This window comes from Mesoplodon densirostris, chromosome 19 (genome assembly GCF_025265405.1).
Source record: "Mesoplodon densirostris isolate mMesDen1 chromosome 19, mMesDen1 primary haplotype, whole genome shotgun sequence".
Classification (NCBI taxonomy): domain Eukaryota; kingdom Metazoa; phylum Chordata; class Mammalia; order Artiodactyla; family Ziphiidae; genus Mesoplodon; species Mesoplodon densirostris.
In genome coordinates, this window is record NC_082679.1 from 13,128,605 (window position 1) to 13,140,975 (window position 12,371).

At 49.2% G+C, this 12,371-nt stretch overlaps 1 protein-coding gene across 1 annotated transcript in view; it reads left to right on the plus strand.

The window, feature by feature from the left end:
* The first annotated feature begins 419 nt into the window (after nt 1-419).
* The window catches only part of FCGBP (Fc gamma binding protein), a 46,168-nt gene continuing 34,216 nt past the window's right edge, over nt 420-12,371 (plus strand). Inside the window, exons 1-3 of the mRNA XM_060083234.1 lie at nt 420-506; nt 6,570-6,626; nt 11,091-11,440. Coding sequence (XP_059939217.1) covers nt 449-506; nt 6,570-6,626; nt 11,091-11,440 — 465 coding nt within the window. The 5' untranslated portion in view covers nt 420-448. The remainder of the gene's footprint in view (nt 507-6,569; nt 6,627-11,090; nt 11,441-12,371) is intronic.

The window sequence follows — 12,371 nt, forward strand, 5'->3', positions numbered from 1 at the left end:
AAACCTGGGTCACCCCTCCAGAGCTTCTCTTCATTTCTCCATTCAATCAGGAAATAATTATTATCTACCCACTATGAGCCCGGACTATACCAGGCCCTGGGGATCCACTGATCAGCAAAATAAACACATCCTTATTCAGATTAAGGAAGTCAAGAAAACAATTACAAGACAATGTGAAATGTGTTTTGGTAAAGGAATTACAGGGTGCCGGGGGTGGAGAACCCAGCTCTCTGTGTTAGGGTCCCCTAACTCAGTCTTAAAGGTTTTCCAAAAGCTTCTCTTCATAGAATTGCATCAACTCAGCTCTGAAATCTTGAGTTAGATAATTTTGCCCACTGCTTTTCCTTTTTCCTTTCAGTTCCATCTGTGGTTGCTGGAGAAGGGCATGGCTCAGGCAGGAAGCTGTTAAACCCCTGTAGTTCACCTATTCAAAGAAGAGAAAAATGGCATGTCTGACTGGGAGGCATTCTTTCAACTTCCTGGATGGTGTCATGTTTTCACTCTAGGTAGGAGGATCCACTCTTAAGAGTCCAGTTGTAAAAGGGTTTGGTCACAAGTCCTGAGAATGTCCTGAGAAATACCTATTCATTCCTCATCAGAGTCAATATCTACCAGAGCCCACTCACTCTCACTAACCATTACATCAAGCACAAAGTGTCCCTTTGAAAGTCTTCAGAGTGCATGTTTATTAGTTTCTTCAGACACAGCACATGCCAAGTTGACAGGGCTCACATCACTTTTCTATTTTCTCTAAGGCCCCTCAGAATTCTTACTTCCTGTCCCCATAATATTTCTGAAAAAAATTTAAATACTGGTGAAATAAATCCAAGAAAATCTACATAAATGGGAAAAAATAGAATGTTTCTGGATTAGAAGAATTCAACACAGAAAAAAAAAGGCCAGCCATGAAATGTTACAGATTGATTAAATGAACTACATTAAAATTAAGAATTTTGGGCTTCCATGGTGGCGCAGTGGTTGAGAGTCCGCCTGCCGATGCAGGGGACACGGGTTCGTGCCCCGATCCCGGAAGATCCCACATGCCGCGGAGCGGCTGGGCCCGCGAGCCATGGCCGCGGAGCCTGTGTGTCCGGAGCCTGTGCTCCGCAACGGGAGAGGCCACAGCAGTGAGAGGCCCGCGTACAGCAAAAAAAAAAAAAAAAAAAAAAAAAAAAAAAAAAAAAAATTAAGAATTTTTTCATCATTAAAAAAGTGAAAAGGGGGACTTCCCTCGTGGTCCAGGGGGCTGGGGTTCAATCCCTGGTCAGGGAACTAAGAGCCCGCATGCTGCAACTAAAGATCCCACACACAACAACAAAGATCCCACATGCTGCAACTAATACCTGGTGCAGCCAGATCAGTCGATCAATCAATATATTTTTAAGTGAAAAAAGGGAATTTTCTGATGGTCCAGTGGTTAGGACTTGGTGTACTTTCATTGCTGTGGGCCCAGGTTTGATCCCTAGTTAGGGAACTAAAATCCCACAAGCTATACAATGTGGGCCAAAAAAAAAAAGTGAAAAGATAAGTCACATAGTGGGAGAAAAAAAATTGCAAAACATTTAACAAAAAATGACTTGTATCCAGAATATATAAAGAATTTGTACAGATCAATAAGAAAAAAAACCAGACAACCCAATTTAAAAAATGGGCAAGAGACTTGAACAAATAGATTACTAAAATGAACAAGTACATTCTTGATTTTTTCACTAAAAAATCAAGGAAATGCACATGAAAACCACAACCCAATACCACTACACCTCTAGAATGGCTAAAATTACAAAGTCTAACAAGGCCAAATATTGGTGAGGCCGTGGAGCAACCAGATTGGTCATACACTGATCGTGGGAGTTGAAATTGAAACATGTTTGGTAGCATCTACTAAAGCTGAGCCAAATGACCCAGCAATGACCATTAGGAACTCCACAGCACATCCCAACAGAAACTGTGCACATGTGCATCAGAAGATAGTATTCATTAGCCCAAAGTGGAAATAGTAGAATGGGTAAATATGTAGTGATTTTTTTTTTTTTTTTTTTTTGGCCGTGGCATGAGGGATCTTAGTTCCCTGACCAGGGATCAAACCCGTGACCCCTGCAGCGGAAGTATGGAGTCTTAACCACTGGACCACCAGGGAAGTCCCTGTAGTGATTTTTAAACAAGCAAGTACCATATGGCAACGAAAATGAACTATAGTTATTTACACAGGATAACACTGAGTGAAAGAAGCCAGCACAAAACAACCTAGACCTATGATTCCATTTGTGTACAGTTCAAAAACAAGCTAAATAATCTGTGGTGTTAGAAGCCAAAATAGTGGCTCCTTATGGTAGGTAGGGAGTGGATAGTGATTAAGAAGGAGAATGAAGAGGGCTGCTGGAATGCTGGAAACATTCTCTTTCTTGACCTGGGTGTAGGTTATAAGGATGTATTCATTTTGAGATCATTCAATGAGCTATATACATTTATGATTTGTGCACTTACTAACATGTGTATTTTATTTCAAGAAGACATTAAAAATATTCTCATGAATCACATTAGAATGGTTGCCTACAAGGGGGCCAGGAATGTAAAAATGGGTATAAAAGAGAATAAATAGGTTAGTAGGTGGGTGACAGACATATAAGCAGCTGACTAGGTAGATGAAATGGAGCCTGGGCTAGCAACAATGCTAGAGTTTTGTCTTGTCTAATATGGATACAAGTTACAGGTGGTTACTTTAATTTTAAATGGGTTAATGAAATTAAATAAAAAATTCAGTTCCTCCATTACATTAGTCACATTTCAAGAGCTCAGTAGACACATGGAGCCATTGCCTTCCACAATGGACAGCACAAAACACAGAAAATTTTCATCATCACAGAAAGTTCTATTAGACAGCATAAATGGACATGGATAAGATCTCCTGGAGAAAAGAGGTAGTTAGAGAAAGAAGCAGAGAAAGAGAATCTGAGGACCACCAGTTTTTTTATATTGAAGTATAGTTGATTTACAATGTTAGGCCAATCTCTGCTGTACAGCAAAGTGACTCGGTTATACATATATATACATTCTTTTTTTATATTCTTTTCCATTATGGTTTATCACAGGATATTGAGTATAGTTCCCTGTGTTATACAGTAGGACCTTGTTGTTTATCCATTCTAAATGTAATAGTTTGCATCTACCAACCCCAAACTCCCAGTGCACCACTCTCCCTCCCCCCACTCCTGGCAACCACAAGTCTGTCCTCTATGTCTATGAGTCTGTTCTGTTTTGTAAATAAGTTCATTTGTGCCATATTTTAGATTCCACATATAAGTGATATCATATGATATTTGTCTTTCTCTTTCTGACTTACATCACTTAGTATGATAATCTCTAGTTGTATCCATGTTGCTGCAAATGGCATTATTTCTGAGGGCCACCAATGTTAAAGGGGTTATTATAGGAAACAGACCAAAGTAACACAAGATCCACAAGAAAGTGATATCATGGAAACCAAGACATTAAAAATTTTTGAGGAGGAAGCATTCATGTCAAATGTTAAAGAGGAGCTAGAATCAAGTGGCAAGTAAGAGGAGACTGGAGGATTTAGCAGGACAGTTTCAATGCACATGGAAGTCAGCTTGTGGTGGGTCAAAGAGTGATGGGTGGGGAGGTGAAGAATAGGAACATAGCTGTAACAGGTCTGAAGTTTCAAGAAGGTAAGACAAATAAAGGGAATTTCCATAAAGCAAGGGAGCAGATGGCCAGTGCCGTATAGGAGGAATAAAAGAGATTAGCCTCAGCTCGGGTTTTCAGGAATGACACATGCAGAAAATGACGTCTGGATTCCAGGCATGGAGTTAGCAGGTAGAATATGAAGAAGAGTGTTCCAAGTGGAAGGAACTGCACAGGCAATGGCAAGGTGGAGGGTGCAGGAAATGGAGCATTAGGGCTTGAGATAGTCCTGCCAAGAGTGTGGACTTGCATTCACAGGGACAGGGAAGCATGGAATTTCCTTGAGCAGGGGAGGAACAAGATCAAGTTTGAACCTCAGGGAGGTTAGTGGCAACTTGTGCAAGATGAAGGAGTTCCCCAAGGGGGTACAGAGACCCTTGTGGGATCCAGAGCATGAAAGAATGAAGTTGAAAATTGCCAGAAAATCTGAATTGAGCTGCAGAGTAAATTGTCTCCACCTGTACCCTGGATCTCTAAAACCCAGACAAGCCAGAGGGTCCCCAGGGGTCTCAAGTCATATGACCAGTACAGATCTGTCCCCTACAGATCTTATCAGCAGGGAGAGGATAGAGGGCTTGGACACACAAACACCCCTTGTTTGGGCTCAGAGCAGGGCTGCCAGTGGCAGGATGGATGTAATTTCGCTGACCACAAGGAAGTGTCCTCACAGATTATCTCAGGGGGTTCCCAGTGGGGTTTCTGAGAATCGATATGATATGGAGTAGGGTACAGGGTGCATCGTACCATACCCACCCACCACTCTCACACCCCTTGGGCTCTGAAAGGAGGGAGAAGGTCCCAGGGGTGTCAAATATTAAACTGTGAGATTTCCCACCACCGCCGCCCCACTTCTGGGGACTCTGGCCACAGAATGCAACAATGGGTTTTGAGGAGGGGGAAGGCATCTCTCTGGGGTCAACCAGGGGAGACCTCAAGGCTTAGAGATTGGGGGACAGAATCACCTCTGAGTCTTACTCTAATTTTCTGCTCCCTCACCCCTTATTTCTCTGAGTGTCTCAGGCTAAACAAGGTGTATCCGACAGAAGATTTTGACATCTTGGTTTGCAATAGCTGTTTCCTCCTTAGGAATCCCAGCAGCCCCTCCTCCCGGTCCTTTTCCTCAGGGACTCAGGCACTACTCCCCACAAAGCTCTCACTCCCCGTTGGTCCCCTCACCCCTGCCTGTTTCTTAATATGTCTGGCTCTTATCCAGTCTCTTGTTTACTCACCTCATTTTCCTGGTTGACCTTGGGGCCCAGTCAGCTCTGAGCCTTTCTCTCTCCCTCTGGGAACCTGCCCTGGGTGGGGCTCTAACAGCCCCCATCCACCCTGACCACACAGAGGCCCAAGCCTTGTGATAAGAGAGGAGAAATCCTGGGGGCAGCAGCTGCTGGGGTGTTGTCCAAGAGGACACACAGGCTTTGCAGCTGCTATTTCCAGGGGAGACTCCCCAGGCAATGAGTCCTGGGGCTGGGCGGAGGAGAGCAGGGCATGCATGGGTCAGGCCAGCCCCTCAGAAGGAACGGACTCCACCTCAGAATGCCCACACCACCTCTCAGCTGTCTCTGCTTCTGCTCCCCGTGTGTGACCTACACCCCCAACTCCCATCCCAGGCAGATTTTTGGGTGATGGGGGCACAGAATCACCCAAAACTTGTTCAGCGAGTCCTGTCTCAGGAAAAAAAAACACCTCCCAGAAAACAAATTATCCAGAAAGTGGAGCCCAGTGTCTGCGTGGAACCAGGAAACAGGGGTCTGCATCATTCTTTACACACAGCTCCAGCCCCCAGGTGCCACCTGCTCCCCACCTGGGACCACACCAGAAGAGCCTGCCTCCCACCTGTACTCCTTGAGAGTTTACAGAGTGCCCTCTGGGAGACAAGTAAGCCTAGTGAAGCTAGTTCTGATGTTCCTATTTTGCAGATTAGGTACCCAGGAAGCCCTGTTGGTCTGGGGGTGGAGGTATTGTGTCCCACAACAAAGTCCTGAGTCAGATGCTCAGGTTCCTGCACATCTCAGACACCTGCCCCCCACCCTGAATGGTTGGAAAGAGGATATGTGTGGCTGGGGACCAGGGAACAGCTTGTGGGGGGTGGGGACCCGGATGTGGGTCCTTCACTGTTATTCCTGGCAGGAGCCAAAGGAAAAAAACTTAGCCATTGAACCAGCAAACAAGACCAATTGCCAACTTCGACTCCTGCTCCCCACCCCCTGGGGACCCAGCTCCAGGCCTTCAGCACCCTGCTCCCCAGCTGTTTCTCTCAGGGACACCACCCTTCCAGGACTGAAGTTTCTAGCAGGCTCCCCAGGCACAGCCACCAGCTGTTCTCACATCCCTCTCAGGACTCAGGCATTCAGACTTGCCCTCCACCATTCTCAGGCCTTCAGGGGCCCCATTCCAGCTGGCCCTGAGATTAGCAGCCTCCTCCAAGAAGTTGGCATCATCTGCCTGGCAGGTGGCCCAGGGCGTAGCCTGAGGAGTCCAGAAACTCCACTATATAGCCCAGCCCAGGGAACCTGGGACTAGCCCTGCAGCTCCGGGAACCTGCAGGTGAGAGAGGCTGCATCCCCTTTGGAAGTGGGACATCAGGTCCCCTACCCTTGCCCCTGGCTCTAGGCCTCCCCATCCCACTCCCCCCAGATCCACTGGACATCCAACTCCCTATCCTACCTCTGTCCTGCCCTCCCTGCCCAACCCCCAGGCCCACCAGATGTCCAATTCTCCTTACACACACACCGGCCCTTGGATTCAGCCCACCTCAGCCTTCCTGGTGCCCAGGCAGCCCTTGTCCTGAGACTGGGCCCTTTTGTCCTCTGGCAGGAGGGGCAGACCAGCCTCCTATGACCCCCTCTCTTTCTCCACTGCAGACATGGGTTCTCTGCGGAGCTGGTGGATGCTCTGGGCCGGAGCAACCCTCCTGTGGGGTAAGTCAGACGAAAATCCCATCTATGTCCTGGTTCCAGCCTGAAGAACTCTACCTGCCTGGGTCAGCACCCTCCATTTGAGCCCCCTCCACAAACACATCTCCCAGTATCACCCCAGGCTAGCTGAGATGGGAGAGAGACCCTTTAAGTCCTGCAGAGAAATGTGGTGGAATTCACCCATTCTCTCTCTGTTCCAGAGGGAAACAGGTAAAAACTTTAGTCCCCAAATTCAAGTAGGTAAGAACTACAACTTTCTTGATTTTCTGCAACTCAGCTAAAGTTTTGACTTAGAGCCTCATTCTGCTGAGGTGATGGAAGATTTCACTGAAGTCTTTCTTGGCAGGGGGCAGGGGGGACTTGGTGCCCAATTATCTAGGGCTATGTCCAGAACTAGAGTCTTAGGTAAAGCCAAAGTTGGGGGGAGGGATGGGACATCCCGGCCCTCTTTACCAGTCAACATCTATTTAGGTTACTTTAGAAACATTCATTGTCCCTGATCCCCTGGCCCCATGGGACCCTGGGATGTCCTTCAAGGCTCCCCTTATTTGGCAGACAGTCCTTCTATAACCATCACAACTCTCTCCAAGATCCTGTAAAGTGATCTCTCTCCCTCCCCCTCTCTCTTCTCAGCCCTGGAGAATCTTTTCCTAGATTGAGGTGTTGAAAAGTCCCCACTCCTCTCTATTTCTAGGAGTCATTTTGTCCATACTCCCATAATCCCCTTTTCCCCTTCACATACACCCCTAATCCTATGGAGACAGAAATCACAAACTGGCACCTGAATCCAGCCAGTTTGGGCCCCATAGTGCTTACTTAAAACAGTTTTGGATAGGAGATTTCACATGGAAATTCAGATATCCAATTTCTCTTGAAAAAATGGTAAGATGTGACATTTTTAAGAAAGAGCCCATAAGCCATCATCATAACAACAGATTAAAGCTAATAGCAACACCCCACTTTCCATGGCATGTGAATGCTCTAGCTGCACAGTCTGCCCATTCTGTTTCACACATTTACATCACTTGCCTGGCCCCGTCAGTGTTTGAGTTTGAGATCCCTGTCTGAAGTGTTCAGGCTTTTGGAAGGCAAAAGCCAGAAAGGCTGGTAGGTGAACACTGCATGAATAAGGGGAAAGGAGTGAGAAGAGAGAAAATAGAAACCCACGTTAGTATTTCAACATGCGACCCAGGCACGGGGTATGAGGTTACTTCTCTGATGGGGAGGGTTGGATAAAGCAGACCCACAGCTGCATTTTCTCACCCCAGGGTTGACCCAGGAGGCCTCAGTGGACCCCAAGGACAGCGGGGGAGAGGAATTCCTCACGGCCTTCCTGCAGAACTATAATCTCGGGTACAGCAAAGCCTACCTCTACCTCCTCCTCTCCAGTCTGTCAGACAGCCTCACCTCAGTCTCCATCCTCAGCCGGGTAGATGGCACCTCACAGGATGTCACTGTGAGGCCCGGGCAGTCAGTCGTGGTCAACATCACTGCCAAGGCTGAGATGGCCGGCAGCAATACCTTCCAGCGTGCGGTGGTGGTCCACTCTGACCGCAACATCTCTGTGCAGGCAGTAAACGCTAAGCCCAACACAGCAGATGTGACACAGCTGTGGCCTGTCCGCGCCCTAGGCACTGAGTACTTTGTGCTCACACCCGCCAGCGTTTCGTCCCAGAATCTCAAGGAGTTTGCTGTGGTGGCGGGTGCAGCCGGTGCCTCTGTCAGTATACAGCTGAAGGGGTCAGTGACATTCCAGGGCAAGTACTACTCAGCGGGCAATGTCCTGAGTGTGACTCTGGACCCCTACCAGGTGGCCCAGGTGCAGAGCACAGCTGACCTCTCAGGGTCAAAGGTCACCGCCAGTAGCCCCGTGGCTGTCCTCTCTGGCCACAGCTGTGCCCAGAAAAACACGAACTGCAACCATGTGGTGGAGCAGCTGCTACCCACATCTGCCTGGGGCACCCGCTATGTGGTGCCCCCTCTGTCCTTCCAGACCCGCTACGACCTGGTCTACGTCGTGGCCAGCCAGGCCACGCAGCTGACCTACAACCTCGGGGGCACCACTGGCTCCCGTGGGCTCCAGGCAGGTAACGTAGCAGAGTTTGAGATCCAGCAGTCCCGGCCACTCTACCTGTCTGCAGATGTGGGCATCCAAGTCCTGCTGTTTGGCACGGGTACCACCAAAGATGGAGTGACCTATGACCCCCTCCTGGTCCTGATCCCAGATGTGGCAGCCTACTGCCCTGCCTATGTGGTGAAGAGCGTGCCAAAATCTAAGTGCGTGGCCCTGGTAGTGGCACCAACAAAGGCTGCTGGTGAGCTGACCATAGATGGGCAGAGGCTGGGGGCCAACCTCACCTGGGCCGCTGTGCCAGGCAGTGAGTTCTCATATGCTGAAGTGGACCTCGGCACTACGGACAGTATCCATGTGGCTGAGGCTGCTGCCAACTTTGGGCTGCTCACCTTTGGGCTGGACCAGGACGTGAGCTTTGGGACAGCAGCTGCCTGCGGCTGGAGTAAGTGATCAGAAATGACCTCTGGCCCTGTCCACCTGGGGACCCCTGTGCCAGCTCACTTGCCTTTTCCCTCTTCCCACCCTCTCTGTGCTCATCTGTGGCTTCCTGGCTCAGCTGGGCTGTCTCCCACTCACCTGCATCCTCCCTGCCATCCTTCTTTTCCTTAAGGCTTCCCAAGCCCTCCCTGTCCCCCAACCCCCTGCAGGAACAATACTCTAAGTGTTTTAGCAACTGGTATGATCCAGGGTCCCAACCAGTCTGAAGAGATGCCAGTCAGAGCACTGCAGCAGGGTCCTAGAAGCCCCCAGGGTGTCTGGCATCAGCCCTTTGTCTGTTGCTTTTGTGGGGGGTGGCATTGGGGAAAGGTTCCTGGGGAGAGCCAAGGTGCCAAGAGGGAGGGATCTTTGTGCGGGGTCGGGTCAGGTCAGCAGCTTCTCACCAACCAGCTTGGGAATATTTTGTTATTTTAGCTACTGACACACAACCATACCAGTTGCTAACTGCCACTCCCCCAACACCTCATATAGGAATGCCAAACTCAGGAGGTCTAAAAGTCTAATAATGATGGCTACCATGTGGGGGAAGTATTTCTCAACATACCAGGGTCCACTCTAGGTGCCTTGTATGTGTTAACATAGTTAATTTCTAGGACCTGGCCCTCTGTGTACTTTTGGGCCCAGCCTGTTGAGGAGTTGCCTCCAAGCGGTGCAGCGTTTGAGGGCACAGATGCTAAAGCCAGACTTCCCAGGTTCAAATCCCACCTTTGCTTGTGTGACCTTGGGCATATGACTTCACCTCTGTGGACCTATTTCCACATCTGTAAAATGGGGATATAACTGCACCCCTCACAGGGTTGTTAAGTGACAGTGCAATGAGTTAACATTTGTAGCTCATTTAGAGGGTATCAGGCAAGTGAGTAGGGCTACATAAGGGTGAGCTATTATTATGAGCAGACAGAAGGCAAGAGCTTCTGGAGACTAGGAGGCAGGGGAGGAAGAGCTGTTTCTCCCTATGTGGATCCCCTTCCCGAAGCAAGGATCCTAGACAGTAGAGTTCCCGGCACTGGCAAAAATGCCCCTCCCATCCATCCTCCAGGGCATGGAAGCTACCCAACTTCAAAGGGCCACTTCAGGCTTGAATAGTAATGTGGAAGAGGTGGGTGATTGATTATAATAGGTAATAATTAACCTAATTAACACCTGGGATCAGTTCCAAACCCTGCTTATATTTTAGCTTATTTAAGCCAGGCTACTCCCCCCTTCCCCAACTATCCCTGTGAAGAAGGTATTATTATCACCCCCATGTCACAAGTGAGGAAACTGAGACATACAGAATTATAAATTACTTTCCAGTGTCACACAGCTAACTGACTGTGCCAGGATTCTAACCTAGGCAGCCTGATGCCACCGTTTCCATTCTACTGAACAGTCTCTGTCTTCCATTTTCTATCTTTAAAAAAGATCCCTTGGGGAATTCCCTGGCGGTCCAGTGGTTAGGACTCCGTGCTTCCACTGCAGGGGGCATGGGTTCCATCCCTGGTCAGGGAACTAAGATCCTGCATGCTGTGTGGTGCAGCCAAAAATTTAAAATAAATAAAAAATAAAAACGATCCCTTAGCCTTTTAGCCTGATTGGGAAGGTAGGGGCAAGGGGGAAACAGGGAGAGAAAAGCCACACATTAACCTTTCCATGACTGTTCCTGCCTGGTGGTTCTTCACCACCTTCCAGATCTTCTAGGCTGAGCTGTGTTTTCTGGGGAACCAGAAAACCTAAGAGATGTCAGGCCTGAGCAGCTCTCTCCCTCTGAGATTCCAGACCTCAGTCCCCCCACTTCTAGAATGGGTAGTTGTGAGCTAACTGCCCAAACTCCCCAGGGTGGGAGAGCTCCAGGATTCCTGGTGGGGTGGACACTCCTGACTCTTTCTTTGTGGCCACCCCCCTTCCCTCCCCAGCCCTGCAGACCCAGGAGAAGGCCTCCTGCAAAGGCAAGCAGTGCGGTCCCAAGCAGCTCTGCAAGGTGCTGGATGGGCAGGCCAGGTGCTTGGCGGACTCCGCGGCCACCTGCCGCGCCCAGGGTGACCCCCATTACACCACCTTCGATGGCCGCCGCTATGACATGATGGGCACGTGCTTGTACTCGATGGTGGAGCTGTGCAGCGACGACCAGACCCTGCCTGCCTTCAGCGTGGAGACCAAGAACGAGCACCGGGGCAGCCGCAGAGTCTCTTACGTGGGCTTGGTTACCGTGCGCGCCTACAGCCACGCGGTGTCACTGGCCCGCGGGGAAGTTGGCTTTGCTCGGGTAAGGATCCAGAGGAGGGTTCCCGGTTAAAAAGAAACCCATGAGCCACCCAACAAGCAGAAGGAGGAGGCAGTGTCAGGCCCCAGACCCGAGCCCTTTGCCAAGGGGTGGAGGGTGCAGAGAAGTGGGCTGAGGGCGTGGGGGCTCGGGAGGGGGGATTTGAAAATCAGTGGCAGAACCTTAAACCCCTTTTGTCCAGCAATTCAATTTCTAAAAATTTTTAGAATGCTCAGAGATATGGTTAGGGGAAAAAAAGTTTATGCCGATGTGTTTATAATAGCAAGAAGAGGGGGCGGGGGGCCTCCCTGGTGGCGCAGTGGTTAAGAGTCCGCCTGCCGATGCAGGGGATACGGGTTCGTGCCCCGGTCTGGGAGGATCCCATATGCCGCGGAGCGGCTGGGCCCGTGAGCCATGGCCGCTGGGCCTGCGCATCCAGAGCCTGTGCTCCGCAACGGGAGAGGCCACAACAGTGAGAGGCCCACATACCGCAAAAAGAAAAAAAAAAAAAAAAAGAAGAGGGGGCGGGCAGAGAGAGAAAGAAGACAAAGTGTCCAACGGTGGGTAATTTCTTAAGTGACCAAACACTAAAAATGTAGTGAGCACCTCCTAGGTGCCGGGTTTGTCTCTTAGCACTTTCCATGTGTTAACGCATTTAATGCTCACAGCAATCTATGGGGGTAGGGGTTATTATTATTAACACTTTTGATGAGGAAACTGAGGTCCAGAGAAATGAATGACTTCCCAAGGGCTTAGGGCTAGTAAGGGATGGAGCTGGGAACGCCCCCAGGCTGGCTCCTGAGTCTCTGTCTTAACCTCTAGGCTATTCTGCCTCTGGTAAATGGATTACTACTCAGCCAATATAAATTACAGAAATATAATAACAGCAAAATAAATAGAAACAACAATTTCCCTTTTTCCTACCATATTATTA